The sequence below is a fragment of the Anomaloglossus baeobatrachus genome, chromosome 4, assembly GCF_048569485.1.
Source record: "Anomaloglossus baeobatrachus isolate aAnoBae1 chromosome 4, aAnoBae1.hap1, whole genome shotgun sequence".
Classification (NCBI taxonomy): Eukaryota; Metazoa; Chordata; class Amphibia; order Anura; family Aromobatidae; genus Anomaloglossus; species Anomaloglossus baeobatrachus.
The window spans coordinates 616,385,619-616,404,093 of record NC_134356.1 but is presented as its reverse complement, the minus strand read 5'-3'; the positions used below and the strand labels follow the sequence as shown (position 1 = coordinate 616,404,093).

The following is an 18,475-nucleotide window of genomic DNA, read 5'->3' as shown; positions in this document are numbered from 1 at the left end:
TCAGGCACACTGTTATGATTCACCCCTGACAGCGATTGCCTCTGTTCTTGCAGCGATGCGAGGAAGAAGAGTGCGCCCGCCGCCTGGCCGTGCTGCAGCAGCTCGACGCAGAGAAGCAGCGCGTGGCTCGCATGAAGCAGCAGCAAGAGCAGCAGGAACAGTTCCAGGTCTTTGAAGATATGATCCGGAGGAAAGAACTGGAGAACGAGAGGCTACGGATCCTCCACCAGTTCTCTACCGACAAATCCAACGCACAGTTATCTGACGGACCGCTCATCCCGGGGGTCAACGAGCCGCCTATTGTTCCACCGCTACAAGCCAATGACACCGTCCTCCCCCGACCGCCTGTGGTTGACAGGACTCTGAAGCCGACATCGATCGGTCCTAATGAAGGCTGTAAGTAGACCATGCTGAGGTTAGCAATCACTTGGGTGCAAGGCTTTGTTTTATATAATGTGTAAGGAATGTACAGTGCCCTAGGCCGCGCTCACATCAGCGTTTTTTTGCCGGAAAGCCGGATCCGGCACAAGTGCGTTACAGCTCCATTCATTTCCTATGGAATCGCGGCAAGATGCGGTCATCTTGCCGCGATTCCATAGGAAATGAATGGAGCTGTAACGCATTTGTGCTGGATCCGGCTTTCCGGCAAAATACCGCTGATGTAAGCGCGGCCTTACAAAAGTATCATACTCATGAACTTTTTCCGTTGTTGTGGTGTTTTTTTTTTTTTTTTTTTACTTTACACCCACAATCTTGTAAATGTAAAGTGAAGTGATACATGGTTTTTTAAGTATTTTAAAAATATAAATCTGTATTCAGCCCCCTGAGTCAAGACTTTGTAGGACCACCTTTCGCTGCAATTACTCCTTCCAGTCTTTTGGGGTCTGTTTTTACCAGCTTTGTACATTTAGAGGCTGACATTTTTGCCCATTTTTCTTTGAAAAATATCTCTAGTTTAGTGAGATTCGATGGAGGTGTCTGTGATCGGCAATTTTCAAGTCTTGTCTCATTGAAATTTAGGTCTCGACTGTGACCAGGACATTTTATACATTTATATTCTTTAATCTAAACCATTCATTATAGCTCTGGCAGGATGTTTTGTGTTGTTGTCCTGCTAGAAGGTGAAACTACACCCCAGACTCAAGTCTTTTGGAGCCCCTAACCGTTTTTCCTCCATGATTGCCCTATATTTACTTCATCCATCTTCCCATTAACTCTGACCAGCTTCCCTGCCCCTGCTGAAGAAAAGCATCCCCACAGCATGAGGCTGCCACCACCATGTGTGACAGTGGGGATGGTGTTTTCAGAGTGATGTGCAGTTATAGTTTTCCACCACATGTAGTGTTAACCTAAAAAGTTCACACCTAGCATTTGTGTTTAACCTAAAGTTCTACTTTGGTGTCATCTGACCAGAGTACATGCTCGCTGTGTCTTCTACATAGTTTTTTGCAAACTGCATACAGGACTTTTTATGCCTTTCTTTCAGAAATTACTGTCTTCTTGCAACTCTTCCATAAAGGCCAGGTTTGTGGAGTATATGACTAAAGGACGCTTTACACGCAGCGACATCGCTAAAGTGGCCTCGTTAGTGACATCGTTGCATGTGAAATGTACGAGCGACCGCTAACGAGCAAAAATACTCAGCTTATCATTGCTCGTTGACACTGTGCTCCATTCCCAAATATCGTTGCTGTTGCAGGTACGATGTTGTTCGTCGTTCCTGCGTCAGCACACATCGTTATGTGTGACACCGCAGGAACGAGGAACCTCACCTTACCTGCGGCCGCCCGCAATGAGGAAGGGAGGAAGGAAGTGGGCGGGATGTTCGTTCCGCCCCTCCGCTTCGATTGGGCGGCCGCTTAGTGACGTCGCTGTGACGCCGAACGAACTGCCCCCTTAGAAAGGAGATGGTTCACCAGTCACAGCGACGTCGCTAGGCAGGTAAGTAGTGTGATGGGTTTGAGCGATGTTGTGCGCCACGGGCAGCGATTTGTCCGTGACGCACAACCGACGGGGGCGGGTATGCACACTTGCGAGATCGCAGCGTGTAAAGTGGCGTTAAGGGTACGGTTTCCACTTGCGCATAGTTTCTGATGTGAGAGCATCGGAAGTGATATCCTAATGACCCTCTTCTGCGTGCGTTAGCCGAGGGAAATGCGACTGTGACGCTATATTGCTATCGTATCACAGCTGCGGAGAAAAGGGAGGGAGCATTGTCTCCCCATCTCCTCCCTGGCCTGTCTCTGCGCATATCGCATTGCACTTGAATTACATGCGAGTGCAGTCCGATGTTTCACACACCCCCATAGACTTGTATGGGAGTACGTGAGCCGAGACTCGCTGCCAAACGCAGCATGCTGTGATTTCATTCCGCATTTCGCGAGAAATCAATCCCAGATGGACACTGCCCCATAGTTTTTACACTAGAGTGAAAGCAATCCAATGTTTTATTGGATTGCACTTTTCTGTGCAAAACACAAGTGGAACCAAAGCCTAATAGTTGCCCTCTGGACAGATTCTCTTTCCTGAGCTGTGACCTCTGTAGCTCCTACAGAGGGACCATTGACATCTCAGCTGCTTCTCTAATTTATACTATCCTTGGGATATCAGTTTAGGTGGCCGGCATGTCTTGGTTGATAGAACAGTGCTCTGTGAGATGTTCAGAGCTTGGGCTATTTTTGTAACCTATCCCTGCTTTGCTCTTTTCCAAAACTTTATCCCTTACCTGTCTTGTGTGATTTTTTTTTTTTTGTTTTTTTTTGTTTTTCATGATACCGTTTGACCCTTAAACAAAAGTTTGTTTGTTCTCAAACAAACCTCTGAGGCCTTCACAGATCAGCTGTAGTTTTACTGAGAATACGTTACATACAGGGGGACTCAATTTTCTAATTGGGTGCTTTCTGGAGGCAATTATTCACTCAGGATTTTATTTAGGAGGTATCAGACTTCAGGGGGTTGAATACAAATGCACATCACAATTTTCAGATTTATATTTCTAATAGATTTAGAAACCCTTGTATTATTTCACTTACCACTTTTTGTTGGTATAACACACAAAATCCCAATAAAATAAACTTAATTTTGTGGGAGTAACGTGGAAAATTGAACTGGGTATAACTATAAATACCTTTGCAAGGCTCTGTGTTTTATAATATATATATTATATATATATATTTCTTTGTCGCTCCATTGGGAGACCCAGACAATTGGGGTGTATAGCTTCTGCCTCCGGAGGCCACACAAAGTATTACACTTTAAAAAGTGTAACCCCTCCCCTCTGCCTATACACCCTCCCGTGCATCACGGGCCCATCAGTTTTTTGCTTTGTGTTGAAGGAGGCACACATTCACGCAAGCTCCACATTTTAGTCAGCAGCAGCTGCTGACTTTATCGGATGGAAGAAAAGAGGGCCCCTAACAGGGCTCCCGGCATGCTCCCTTCTCACCCCACTATTGTCGGCGGTGCTGTTAAGGTTGAGGTACCCATTGCGGGTACAAAGGCTGGAGCCACATGCCGTTATCCTTCCCCATCTTAGAGGCTCTGGGAGAAGTGGGATCCTAACCGGTCACCATGCACTGGGACCGGGCTCCCTCCGCAGCCCCTGGGGGAATCTGACGGACAGGAGACCGGGTATCATCAGGGACAGGCCCTGCTTCTCAGAGGTACTCTGTGTCCCCTTGGGGACGGCGCATAGAGCGCCTGTGTAACAGACGCTGCAGCGGCTGCTGTGTGTTTTGTGTCGCCGGGACTACCCCGCCGACCGCGCCTGTTTGCCGGCCGCGTTACTAACTTTAGTCCCCGGCTTCTGCGGCCTAGTACCACATACTCCTGCCCCCGGGCCTGCCAGTCAGGGGTAAGGGCGGGACGCTAGACTGGACGTCAGCGGTGAGGGCTGTAGCATACTTAGGTATCCTCCTCCCCCCTCACTGAGCACTGTGGGGCACCAGATTCCCGCACTTTATGAGGCACGCCCACGGCTCCCTCCTCCTCTGAGAACGCTGGCAGCCATTGTTATCATCACTTCTGCCGGTGGAGAACTTCAGACCGAGCTCCACAGCTCTGGGAGGCCCAGGCAGGGAATCTGGTGGACACACAACCTCTGTGGGCGGTCGGTAAGCAGCACCGGTTACCAGGTGCTGGCCCCCCTGGGTGCCGAAGTGTGTATATATATATATATATATCCGTCCGCAAAAAGCAAGGGTGCCAAGGCACAGGCTTATTTTGCAACCTGTACCTCTTGTGCGGCTATGTTACCTGCAGGTTCCACCTACCCTCATTGTGTGCAATGCTCGGCCCCTGTGACACTCACTCAGCCGGAGCCTCAGGCACTGGTGGGACCCTCGGCCCAGGTAGAACCACCGGCTTCCACTGTCCAGGTGGCAGGGACAGAGTTTGCAGTGTTAGCTGAGAAACTTTCTGAGTCACTTTCACAATCCATGGCTCAGTCTATGGACAGATGGTCTGCTAAGATACTAGAAGCTTTGCAGTCCAGACCGGTAACACAGGCCCCGGGCACTGTTGAATCATTGCTCTCAGACCCCCCTCGGTCGGCGCAGCAAAGTGCTCCTGGGGCGACTCATAGGTCCCACGGTGAGGACTCCGACACGGACCGCAGCCCCAGACCGGCTAAGCGGGCTCGCTGGGAACTTCCCTCGACTTCATCACACTGCTCAGGGTCTCAGCATGAGGACTCTCTGGAGGATGAAGCGGAGGTGGCAGATCAGGGCTCTGATCCTGACGCCGCTCTCAACCTTGATACACCTGAAGGGGACGCCATAGTAAATGACCTTATAGCGTCCATCAACCAGGTGCTAGAACTTTCTCCTCCAACTCCACCGATAGAGGAGTCAGCTTCACAGCAGGAGAAACACCAATTTAGGTTTCCCAAACGTACACGGAGTGCGTTTTTCGATCACTCCAACTTCAGAGATGCGGTCCAGAAGCACCGAGCATTTCCGGACAAGCGCTTTACTAAGCGCCTTAATGACACACGTTACCCCTTCCCCCTCTGACGTAGTTAAGGGTTGGGCTCAGTGTCCCAAGGTGGATCCTCCAGTCTCTAGACTGGCGGCTAGATCCATAGTAGCAGTGGCAGATGGTTCATCGCTCAAGGATGCCACTGACAGGCAAATAGAGCTCCTGATGAAATCCATCTATGAAGCCATAGGCGCGTCTTTTCCTCCGGCATTCGCAGCCGTATGGGCACTCCAAGCTATCTCAGCTTGTCTGTCTGAGATTAATGCAGTCACACATGCCTCTACTCCGCAGGTTGTGTCTTTAACCTCTCAGGCGTCGGCTTTTTCGTCCTACGCCATGAACGCCGTCCTGGACTCTGCGAGCCGTACAGCGGTAGCATCCGCCAATTCAGTGGCAGTCCGCAGGGCCATGTGGCTACGCGAGTGAAAGGCAGATTCTGCTTCCAAGAAGTTCTTAACCGGTTTGCCATTTTCTGGCGACCGTCTGTTTGGCGAGCAATTGGATGAAATTATTAAACAATCCAAGGGAAAGGACTCGTCCTTACCCCAGTCCAAACCAAACAGACCTCAGCAACGAAAGATACAACCGAGGTTTCGGTCCTTTCGGCCCTCAGCCAGGTCCCAATTCTCCACGTCCAACAGGCCACAGAAGGGCCAGAGGAACTCTGATTCATGGCGGTCTAAGTCACGTCCTAAAAAGACCGCCGGAGGAACCGCCCCCAAGGCGGCCTCCTCATGACTTTCGGCCTCCCCAAACCGCATCCTCGGTCGGCGGCAGGCTCTCCCGCTTTTGCGACGCCTGGTTGCCACATGTCCAAGACCGATGGGTGAGAGAAATTCTGTCTCACGGTTACAGGATAGAGCTCAGCTCTCGTCCTCCGACTCGTTTCTTCAGAACATCTTCGCCCCCCCGAGCGAGCCGATGCACTTTTTCAGGTGGTGGACACTCTGAAGGCAGAAGGAGTGGTGATCCCCGTTCCCCTTCAAGAATGTGGTCGCGGTTTTTACTCCAACTTGTTTGTGGTGCCAAAAAAGGACGGATCATTCCGTCCCGTTCTGGACCTCAAACTGCTCAACAGACACGTGAAAACCAGACGGTTCCGGATGGAATCTCTCCGCTCCGTCATTGCCTCGATGTCCCAAGGAGACTTCCTAGCATCAATCGATGCCTTTCGGCCTGGCGACAGCCCCACGGGTCTTCACCAAGGTCATGGCAACAGTGGTGGCGGTCCTACACTCTCAGGGGCACTCGGTGATCCCTTACTTAGACGATCTTCTAGTCAAGGCACCCTCCCGGGTGGCATGCCAACACAGCCTGAACACTGCTCTGGAGACTCTCCAGAGGTTCGGGTGGATCATCAATTTCCCAAAGTCAAAATTGATACCGACCCAATCGCTAACTTACCTCGGGATGGAGTTTCATACTCTCTCAGCGATAGTGAAGCTTCCGCTGGACAAACAGCGTTCACTACAGACAGGGGTGCAATCTCTCCTTCGAGCCCAGTCACACCCCTTGAGGCGCCTCATGCACTTCCTAGGGAAGATGGTGGCAGCAATGGAGGCAGTTCCATTTGCGCAGTTTCATCTGCGTCCACTCCAATGGGACATTCTACGCAAATGGGACAGGAGGTCGACGTCCCTCGACAGGAACGTCTCCCTTTCTCGGGCAGCCAAATCCTCTCTTCAGTGGTGGCTTCTTCCCACTTCTTTGTCGAAGGGAAAATCCTTCCTGCCCCCATCCTGGGCTGTGGTCACGACGGACGCGAGTCTGTCAGGGTGGGGAGCGGTCTTCCTCCACCACAGGGCTCAGGGAACCTGGACTCCGACAGAGTCCTCCCTTCAGATCAATGTTCTGGAGATAAGGGCAGTGTATATAGCCCTAAAGGCGTTCCAGCTGTGGCTGGAGGGCAGGCAGATCCGAATTCAGTCGGACAACGCCACGGCGGTGGCGTACATCAACCACCAAGGCGGCACACGCAGTCGTCAAGCCTTCCAAGAAGTTCGGCGGATTCTGCTGTGGGCGGAAGCCACAGCCTCCACCATCTCCGCAGTTCACATCCCGGGCGTAGAAAACTGGGAAGCAGACTTTCTCAGTCGCCAGGGCATGGACGCAGGGGAATGGTCTCTTCACCCGGACGTGTTTCAAGAGATCTGTTGCCGCTGGGGAACGCCGGACGTCGACCTAATGGCGTCCCGGCACAACAACAAAGTCCCGGCATTCATGGCACGGTCTCAAGATCACAGAGCTCTGGCGGCAGACGCATTAGTTCAGGATTGGTCGCAGTTTCGACTGCCTTATATATTTCCTCCTCTGGCACTGCTGCCCAGAGTGTTACGCAAGATCAGGTCCGACTGCCGCCGCGCCATCCTCATCGCCCCAGACTGGCCGAGGAGGTCGTGGTACCCGGATCTGTGGCATCTCACGGTGCGTCAACCGTGGGCACTACCAGACCGACCAGACTTGCTGTCTCAAGGGCCATTTTTCCATCTGAATTCTGCGGCCCTCAACCTGACTGTGTGGCCATTGAGTCCTGGATCCTGGCGTCCTCAGGGTTATCTCAAGAGGTCATTGCCACTATGAGACAGGCCAGGAAACCAACGTCCGCCAAGATCTATCACAGGACGTGGAGGATCTTCTTATCCTGGTGCTCCGATCAGGGTTTTACTCCCTGGCTGTTTGCCTTGCCCACTTTTCTGTCTTTCCTTCAATCCGGAATGGACAAGGGTTTGTCTCTCGGCTATCTCAAGGGACAAGTATCGGCGGTTTCTGTGTTTTTCCAAAAGCGTCTAGCCAGGCTTCCGCAGGTACGCACGTTCCTGCAGGGGGTTTGCCAAATAGTCCCACCTTACAAGCGTCCGCTAGAACCCTGGGATCTTAACAGGGTGCTAACGGCTCTTCAGAAACCACCTTTCGAGCCGATGAGGGATGTCTCTCTATCACGCCTTTCGCAGAAGGTGGTCTTCCTAGTGGCAGTCACATCCCTTCGGAGAGTGTCTGAGCTAGCAGCGCTGTCATGCAAAGCCCCCTTCCTGGTGTTTCACCAGGATAAGGTGGTTCTGCGTCCGGTCCCGGAATTTCTCCCTAAGGTGGTATCCCCTTTTCATCTCAATCAGGATATCTCCTTACCTTCTTTTTGTCCTAATCCAGTTCACCAATGTGAAAAGGATTTGCACTTGTTAGATCTCGTGAGAGCACTCAGGCTCTACATTTCTCGCACGGCGCCCCTGCGCCGTTCTGATGCGCTCTTTGTCCTTGTCGCTGGCCAGCGTAAGGGTTCGCAGGCTTCCAAGTCAGCCTTGGCTCGATGGATCAAGGAACCGATTCTTGAAGCCTACCGTTCGTCTGGGCTTCCGATTCCTTCAGGGCTGAAAGCCCATTCTACCAGAGCCGTAGGTGCGTCCTGGGCATTGCGGCACCAGGCTACGGCTCAGCAGGTGTGTCAGGCGGCTACCTGGTCGAGTCTGCACACTTTCACGAAACACTATCAGGTGCATGCCTATGCTTCGGCAGATGCCAGCCTAGGTAGGCGAGTCCTTCAGGCGGCGGTTGCCCACCTGTAAGAGGGGGCCGTTTTACGGCTCTTTTTAGCGAGGTATTCTTTTACCCACCCAGGGACTGCTTTTGGACGTCCCAATTGTCTGGGTCTCCCAATGGAGCGACAAAGAAGAAGGGAATTTTGTTTACTTACCGTAAATTCCTTTTCTTCTAGCTCCTATTGGGAGACCCAGCACCCGCCCCTGTTCCCTTCGGGCTGTTGTTCTTTTGTGTACACATGTTGTTCATGTTGAATTGTTCTTTGGTTCATGGTTTCAGTTCTCCGAACATCCTTCGGATTGAGTTTACCTTAGACCAATTTATAAGTTTCCTCCTTCCTGCTTTGGCACCAAAACTGATGGGCCCGTGATGCACGGGAGGGTGTATAGGCAGAGGGGAGGGGTTACACTTTTTAAAGTGTAATACTTTGTGTGGCCTCCGGAGGCAGAAGCTATACACCCCAATTGTCTGGGTCTCCCAATAGGAGCTAGAAGAAAAGGAATTTACGGTAAGTAAACAAAATTCCCTTCTTTACACTAATAACATTGAGCTCTATATTGGCTTTGTCAGAGATCACTGTTTCTTTATCAAGTCACTCAATAAAAAAAAATGGCTGGAAAAATTGGGCTTATTTTTATCTACATGGGCTTCTATTATTCCATCCATTTTACATTCCTTTGTGCATGTTAGATCTGTTTTTAGCTCTATATTACCATATTTTTTGGACCATGGGAGCAGGGAAATAAAATTTTAAGCAAAAAATGTGGTCATGACACACTGTTACGGGGCGAGGATCTGCTGCTGACACTGTTATGGGGGTAATGTCCCCAAATTTTCTACTAAGGTACCCCATCCTGGTAATGATCCTCCTGCCTTGTATATAATCCCCATCCTTTATATACTGTATATGTCCACCATCCTGGTATGTGCCCGCATTATGATATTTGCCCTCTTCTTGCTATATACCCCCATCCTGCTATATACCCCCTTCCTGATATGTGCCCACATCCAGGTACCATATATGCCCCCATCGTGCTACAGTGCTGGCCAAAAGTATTGGCACCCCTGTAATTCTGTGAGATAATACTCAGTTTCTTCTTGAAAATGATTGCAATCACAAATTCTTTGGTATTATTATCTTCATTTATTTTGCTTGCAATGAAAAAACACAAAAGAGAATGAAACAAAAATCAAATCATTGATCATTTCACACAAAACTCCAAAAATGGGCCAGACAAAAGTATTGGCACCCTTAGCCTAATACTTGGTTGCACAACCTTTAGCCAAAATAACTGCGAACAACCGCTTCCGGTAACCATTAATGAGTTTTTCTTACAATGCTCTGCTGGAATTTTAGACCATTCTTCTTTGGCAAACTGCTCCAGGTCCCTGAGATTTGCAGGTGCCTTCTCCAAACTGCCATTTTGAGATCTCTCCACAGGTGTACTATGGGATTCAGGTCTAGACTCATTGCTGGCCACTTTAGTAGTCTCCAGTGCTTTCTCTCAAACCCTTTTCTAGTGCTTTTTGAAGTGTGTTTTGGGTCATTGTCCTGCTGGAAGACCCATGACCTCTGAGGGAGACCCAGCTTTCTCACACTGGGCCCTACATTATGCTGCAAAATTTGTTGGTAGTCTTCAGACTTCATAATGCCATGCACACGGTCAAGCAGCCCAGTGCCAGAGGCAGCAAAGCAACCCCAAAACATCAGGGAACCTCCGCCATGTTTGACTGTAGGTTACAGTGTTCTTTTCTTTGAATGCCTCTTTTTTTCCCTGTAAACTCTGTTGATGGCTTTTCCCAAAAAGCTCTACTTTTGTCTCATCTGACCAGAGAACATTCTTCCAAAACGTTTTAGGCTTTCTCAGGTAAGTTTTGGCAAACTCCAGCCTGGCTTTTTTATGTCTCGCGGTAAGAAGTGGGGTCTTCCTGGGTATCCAACCATACAGTCCCTTTTCATTCAGACGCCGACGGATAGTACGGGTTGACACTGTTGTACCCTCGGACTGCAGAGCAGCTTGAACTTGTTTGGATGTTAGTCGAGGTTCTTTATCCACCATCCGCACAATCTTGCGTTGAAATCTCTCGTCAATTTTTCTTTTCCTTCCACATCTAGGGAGGTTAGCCACAGTGCCATGGGCTTTACACTTCTTGATGACACTGCGCACCGTAGACACAGGAACTTTCAGGTCTTTGGAGATGGACTTGTAGCCTTGAGATTGATCATGCTTCCTCACAATTTGGATTCTCAAGTCCTCAGACAGTTCTTTGGTCTTCTTTCTTTTCTCCATGCTCAATGTGGTACACACAAGGACACAGGACAGAGGTTGAGTCAACTTTAATCCATGTCAACTGGCTGCAAGTGTGATTTATTATTGCCAACACCTGTTAGGTGCCACAGGTAAGTTACAGGGGCTGTTAATTACACAAATTACAGAAGCATCACATGAGTTTTCAAACAGTGCCAATACTTTTGTCCACCCCCTTTTTTATATTTGGTGTGGAATTATATCCAATTTGGCTTTGACAATTTTTTTTTCTTCATTGAAGACAAATTAAATGAAGATAATAATACCAAAGAATTTGGGATTGCAATCATTTTCAGGAAGAAACTGAGTATTCTCTGACAGAATTGCAGGGGTGCCAATACTTTTGGCCAGCACTGTATATACCCCAATCCTGATATGTGCCCACATCCTGGTATATGGCCTGCATCCTGTGGCACACAAAAAAATAAACATTTATACTCCCCTTTCCTCGCTCCACGCAGCATCGCTCCTCCTCCGTCTGTGCCAGCAGCAGCGCCGCTAACCTATGTGGAGAGCGGTGCGCACAGTGAAGAAGTCATCGCTGTGCGCATCGCTCTTCATACACATCAGCAAGCCGGCAGACAGGAGGACATCGCGATGCTGCAGGGATCTATGACTGATGAGTGTACTTATTCACTGGCTGATGATGATGCGCGGGGGGCAGTGAATACAGCCGCATATGATCACTCCAGGCTGTAGTTGCCAGGGGTGATCACGCGGGCGGGCTGTTTATTATCCGCGCATCCCCCGCCCATCATCCTGCCCACCTGTCAGTGCTGGCTTCAGCGCTGAGAGATTATGGGCAGGAGGATGCATGCATATGAAAAGAGATAATGAGCAGGCGCACGTGGTCACGGCAGGCGCTGCTACAGCCTAATCGTGTCGCCGACGACCCGCAGCACCCTCATTCCCCGCAGCCCTACATTCAGACTATAAGACGCACACCCCACTTTCCCCCAACGTTTTGGGGGAAAAAAGTGCGTCTTATAGTCCGAAAAATATGGTATATTATTTTTTTTTTTTTCATGTTTGCAATTAGTATTATCTATAATCCAAAATACAAACCTCTAGTGCTTGAAGCCACTGATGCTACACTGTTAGTGTTTTGTTTTGTTTTTTAACTAGATCCATATTACAAAGTGTGAATTGGCTTCTGGTGATGGTTTTTGCGGCCTCTTTATCTTTCTAGCGCTCTGCGTGCGATCATGCTGGAGAACTTTGCTAGTTGCACAATCTTTATTGTAGGATCACTGTGCACACTGCATTGCACTCATTATTGCTCCTATAAAAGTGTGATCTGAATTAACCCTTCAAAGCATTGTGCCACTAAATGCATTTATCTTCTACCCACAGGATAAGTGTATAATTTTGGGGGTGCTACCACTTCACGCCCACTGATGACGAAAATTTGAATCCTCTGTTCCCCATGTTAAACAAGCACTAGAGCCGCCTCCATTCACTTTCTGTGTGAGCTTATGTCAACTATTACTATTACAGATTTTAAGTGGAGCGACCCTAAATCCATGACCCATGGTACTTGAGACTTCCATTAATTGGGTTTTGTTGGGGCTCCACTGCCCGGGACTCCCGCCAATCGCAGAATAGTTTATTTTTATTTTTTTATTTTTTTTTCTTTCCGGCACTTTATTGAGGGACACAAACCATGGGGTTTTTGCTGCCCCCTAGAGGCTGACACTAAGAATACATCTTGGAAAAAAAAAACTGGCTCCTGCCCAGCACGCTACACTTGGCCTGCAGACACCCAGCTATTCAGTTTTTTTTTTTTTTTAGCTTAGTGTCCCACGGGTAGCCAAGGCACCCCCTGCCAGGCCATGGCTCACCGTACTGGAGTGGTAGGAGCTTCTAGGGCTGCACATGTCCCAGGTGTATATGTGTGTGTATATATATATGTATATATATATATATATATATATATATATATATATATATATATATATATATATATATATATATATATATATATATATATATATATATATATATATATATATATATATATATATATATATATATATATATATATATATATTATACTAGCTGTACTACCCGGGTTAATAACTGTGGTTAACAAAATAGAATGTATTAACATTCCCGGGATGGTAACTGTCTCTCTGTTTCTCTCCCATTCTCTGTCAGGCTCCCCCTCTGTATATATCTCTTTGTCTGTCTGTCTCTTTCTCCGTCTGTCTCAATCTCTTTCCCTGTCTATCTATCTCTCTCTCTTTCCCTCTCTCTTTACCTGTCTGTCTCTTTCCCTGTCTGTCTGTCTGTCTGTTTCCCTGTCTGTCTGTCTGTTTCCCTGTCTGTCTGTCTGTTTCCCTGTCTGTCTGTCTGTTTCCCTGTCTGTCTGTCTGTTTCCCTGTCTGTCTGTCTGTTTCCCTGTCTGTCTGTCTCTTTACCTGGCTGCATTGTGACACGCCAACATTCCATATAAGGGCGTGGCTGCACATTCTTCTGAAGTTCTGGCTGCACTGTGGCTCCCAGCTCAATTTGCTTTAATTGAGGCAGGTTTTTTGGTGAATAACTGTAAAGCGCGGGGATAAAATTTCCCCTCAAAACATAGCCTATGACGCTCTCGGGGTCCAGACGTGTGAGTGTGCAAAATTTTGTGGCTATAGCTGCGACGGTGCAGATGGCAATCCCCGATATACACACACACACACACACACACACACACACACACACACACACACACACACACACACACACACACACACACACACACACACACACACACACACACACAGCTTTATATAATAGATATATATACAGTTAGGTCCAGAAATATTTGGACAGTGACACAAGTTTTGTTATTTTAGCTGTTTACAAAAACATGTTCAGAAATACAATTATATATATAATATGGGCTGAAAGTGCACACTCCCAGCTGCAATATGAGAGTTTTCACATCCAAATCGGAGAAAGGGTTTAGGAATCATAGCTCTGTAATGCATAGCCTCCTCTTTTTCAAGGGACCAAAAGTAATTGGACAAGGGACTCTAAGGGCTGCAATTAACTCTGAAGGCGTCTCCCTTGTTAACCTGTAATCAATGAAGTAGTTAAAAGGTCTGGGGTTGATTACAGGTGTGTGGTTTTGCATTTGGAAGCTGTTGCTGTGACCAGACAACATGCGGTCTAAGGAACTCTCAATTGAGGTGAAGCAGAACATCCTGAGGCTGGAAAAAAAAGAAAAAAGCCATCAGAGAGACAGCAGACATGCTTGGAGTAGCAAAATCAACAGTCGGGTACATTCTGAAAAAAAAGGAATTGACTGGTGAGCTTGGGAACTCAAAAAGCCCTGGGCGTCCACGGATGACAACAGTGGTGGATGATCGCCGCATACTTTCTTTGGTGAAGAAGAACCCGTTCACAACATCAACTGAAGTCCAGAACACTCTCAGTGAAGTAGGTGTATCTGTCTCTAAGTCAACAGTAAAGAGAAGACTCCATGAAAGTAAATACAAAGGGTTCACATCTAGATGCAAACCATTCATCAATTCCAAAAATAGACAGGCCAGAGTTAAATTTGCTGAAAAACACCTCATGAAGCAAGCTCAGTTCTGGAAAAGTATTCTATGGACAGATGAGACAAAGATCAACCTCTACCAGAATGATGGGAAGAAAAAAGTTTGGAGAAGAAAGGGAACGGCACATGATCCAAGGCACACCACATCCTCTGTAAAACATGGTGGAGGCAACGTGATGGCATGGACATGCATGGCTTTCAATGGCACTGGGTCACTTGTGTTTATTGATGACATAACAGCAGACAAGAGTAGCCGGATGAATTCTGAAGTGTACCGGGATATACTTTCAGCCCAGATTCAGCCAAATGCCGCAAAGTTGATCGGACGGCGCTTCATAGTGCAGATGGACAATGACCCCAAGCATACAGCCAAAGCTACCCAGGAGTTCATGAGTGCAAAAAAGTGGAACATTCTGCAATGGCCAAGTCAATCACCAGATCTTAACCCAATTGAGCATGCATTTCACTTGCTCAAATCCAGACTTAAGATGGAAAGACCCACAAACAAGCAAGACCTGAAGGCTGCGGCTGTAAAGGCCTGGCAAAGCATTAAGAAGGAGGAAACACAGCGTTTGGTGATGTCCATGGGTTCCAGACTTAAGGCAGTAATTGCCTCCAAAGGATTCGCAACAAAATATTGAAAATAAAAATATTTTGTTTGGGTTTGGTTTATTTGTCCAATTACTTTTGACCTCCTAAAATGTGGAATGTTTGTAAAGAAATGTGTACAATTCCTACAATTTCTATCAGATATTTTTGTTCAAACCTTCAAATTAAACGTTACAATCTGCACTTGAATTCTGTTGTAGAGGTTTCATTTCAAATCCAATGTGGTGGCATGCAGAGCCCAACTCGCGAAAATTGTGTCACTGTCCAAATATTTCTGGACCTAACTGTATAATGTATGTATGTATATGTGTGTGTGTGTATATATGTATATGTATGTATATATATATATATATATATATATATATATATATATATATATATATATATATATATATATATATATATATAATTGCCTTATTCTGTCTGTCTGTCTGTCATGCTCCAAAATTGTGTCACCGTGACATGTCCTTACGGTGACACAAAGCTGATTGGCCGCTGGGTTCGCCCCCCCCCCCCCCACGGATTGGCCTCTCGCCCCGGCTGCGCCCCCACACGGATTGGCCAGCCGCTCACCCAGGCTCTGCCCCCCCCCCCACAGATTGGCCTCTCGCCCCGGCACCCTGCAGGCATTGGCAACTCACCCACGCCACGCCCCGCCCCCCTCACGCAATAGACGTTAGCTCTCGCCCCCCCCCCCCCCCCCCCCGCATTGCCCGAACTGACACGGTCACGGAGCCACGAATCCCAGGTGAGTACTGTACTCCCCCCCCCCTTTCCCCCCTCACCAACGGGAGCCCACATCAGCGTACGCCGCCGCCGTATGCTGGTGTTGGCTCCCGTGCGAGCGGGGGACATGTTGCGCTGGTAACCATGCTTGCATAGTTACCAGTAAATCAAGGTCCTGCAGCGGCGGGACTTCCACCCGCACAAACATAACAGCACACACACACACATCAGATCGCACTCACTCTCACACACACCTCACACACACACCTCACACACACCTCACACACACCTCACACACACCTCACACACACCTCACACACACCTCACACACACCTCACACACACCTCACACACACCTCACACACACCTCACACACACCTCACACACACCTCACACACACATCGCATCCACATACTCACACACACATCGCATCCACATACTCACACACACATCGCATCCACATACTCACAGCATCTGGCGATATCGCTTGCTTCTCGGCCTCGATACTGTGCTGTTGTGATCTTCCAGGACCTGACGGAGGATCACATGGCCAGAGGCATGTGGTATGTCCGGATGTTGTGAGTATCAGCGCGTATGTGCGATATCGTCAGTGTCTGTGTGTGTGTGAGTGGATGCGATCGGGTGTGTGTGAGTGGATTCGATCGGGTGTGTGTGAGTGGATGCGATCGGGTGTGTGAGTGTCGGCAGAGGAGCACGGCGTGCTGGAGGAGGCTGGGAGCAGAGAGGCTGATCATGGGGAAGGCTGGGAGGAGAGAGGCTGATGATGGGGGAGGCTGGGAGGGGGAGGCTGATGCTGGGGGAGGCTGGGACGAGGGAGGCTGATGCTGGTGGAGGCTGATGCTTGGGGAGGCTGATGCTGGGGGAGGCTGGAAGGAGAGAGGCTAATGCTGGTGGAGGCTGATGCTTGGGGAGGCTGATGCTGGGGGAGACTGGGAGGGGAAGGCTGATGCTGAGGGAGGCTGGGAGGAAGGAGGCTGGGAGGAGAGAGGCTGATCCTGGGGAAGGCTGGGAACGGGAGGCTGATGCTGATGGAGGCTGGAAGGAGTGAGGCTGATGCTGGGGGAGGCTGGAAGGAAAGAGGCTGATGCTGGTGGAGGCTGATGCTTGGGGAGGCTGATGCTGGGGGAGACTGGGAGCGGAAGGCTGATGCTGAGGGAGGCTGGGAGGAAGGAGGCTGGGAGGAAGGAGGCTGGGAGGAAGGAGGCTGGGAGGAAGGAGGCTGGGAGGAGAGAGGCTGAACCTGGGGAAGGCTGGGAAGGGGAGGCTGATGCTGGGGGAGGCTGGAAGGAGAGAGGCTGATGCTGGTGGAGGCTGATGCTTGGGGAGGCTGATGCTGAGGGAGGCTGGGAGGAAGGAGGCTGGGAGGAGAGAGGCTGATCCTCGGGAAGGCTGGGAAGGGGAGGCTGATGCTGAGGGAAGCTGGAAGGAGAGAGGCTGATGCTGGGGGAGGCTGGAAGGAGAGAGGCTGAGGCTGGGAGGAGAGAGGCTGATGCTGGGGAAGGCTGATGCTGAGGGAGGCTGGGAGGGGAAAGCTGATGCTGGGGAAGGCTGGGAGGACGGAGGCTGGGAGGAGAGAGGCTGATCCTGGGGAAGGCTGGGAGAGGGAGGCTGATGCTGGAGGAGGCTGATGCTGGGGGAGGCTGGAAGGAGAGAGTCTGATGCTGGGGGAGGCTGATGCTTGGGGAGGCTGGGAGAGGGAGGCTGATGCTGGGGGAGGGTGGGAGGAGGGAGGCTGGGAGGAGAAAGGCTGATGCTGGGGAAGGCTGGGAGGAGAAAGGCTGATGCTGGGGAAGGCTGGGAGGAGAGAGGCTGATGCTGGGGACAGAGAGGAGAGGCTGATGCTGGGAGGAGAGAGGCTCATGCTAGGATGAGAGAGGCTCATGCTAGGATGAGAGAGGCTCATGCTAGGATGAGAGAGGCTCATGCTAGGATGAGAGAGGCTCATGCTAGGATGAGAGAGGCTCATGCTAGGATGAGAGAGGCTCATGCTGGGAGGAGAGAGGCTCATGCTGGGAGGAGAGAGGCTGATGCTGGGAGGAGAGAGGCTGATGCTGGGAGGAGAGAGGCTGATGCTGGGAGGAGAGAGGCTGATGCTGGGAGGAGAGAGGCTGATGCTGGGAGGAGAGAGGCTGATGCTGGGGGCAGAGAAGCTGATGCTGGGGGCAGAGAGGCTGATGCTGGTGCAGCATGGGGGATGGAGCACGATGGGGGGTGCGCAGCATCGGGGATGGAGCATGATGGGGGGGTGCGCAGCATCGGGGATGGAGCACGATGGGGAGTTCACAGCATGGGGGATGGAGCACGTTTGGGAGTGCGCAGCATGGCGGGTGGAGCACGTTTGGGAGTGCGCAGCATGGGAGATGGAGCACGATAGGGGGTGCGCAGCATAGGGGATGGAGCACGATGGGGAGTGCGCTGCATGGGGGATGGAGCACGATGGGGAGTGCGGAGTATGGCGGATAGAGCACGTTTGGGAGTGCGCAGCATGGCGGATGGAGCACGTTTGGGAGTGCGCAGCATGGCGGATGGAGCACGTTTGGGAGTGCGCAGCATGGCGGATGGAGCACGTTTGGGAGTGCGCAGCATGGGAGATGGAGCACGATGGGGGGTGCGCAGCATAGGGGAGGGAGCACGATGGGGAGTGCGCTGCATGGGGGATGGAGCACGTTTGGGAGTGCGCACCTCCCCCCAACACACACGCACGCACGCACGCGCGCGCACTGCACAACACACCACACATCACACACACACAC

At 50.1% G+C, this 18,475-nt stretch overlaps 1 protein-coding gene across 1 annotated transcript in view; it reads left to right on the top strand.

Annotated features, from left to right (window-relative positions):
* STAMBP (STAM binding protein) overlaps positions 1 to 18,475 on the top strand; it is a 60,856-nt gene that overhangs the window by 14,969 nt on the left and 27,412 nt on the right. The window contains exon 5 of the mRNA XM_075342951.1: positions 54 to 396. Coding sequence (XP_075199066.1) covers positions 54 to 396 — 343 coding nt within the window. The remainder of the gene's footprint in view (positions 1 to 53; positions 397 to 18,475) is intronic.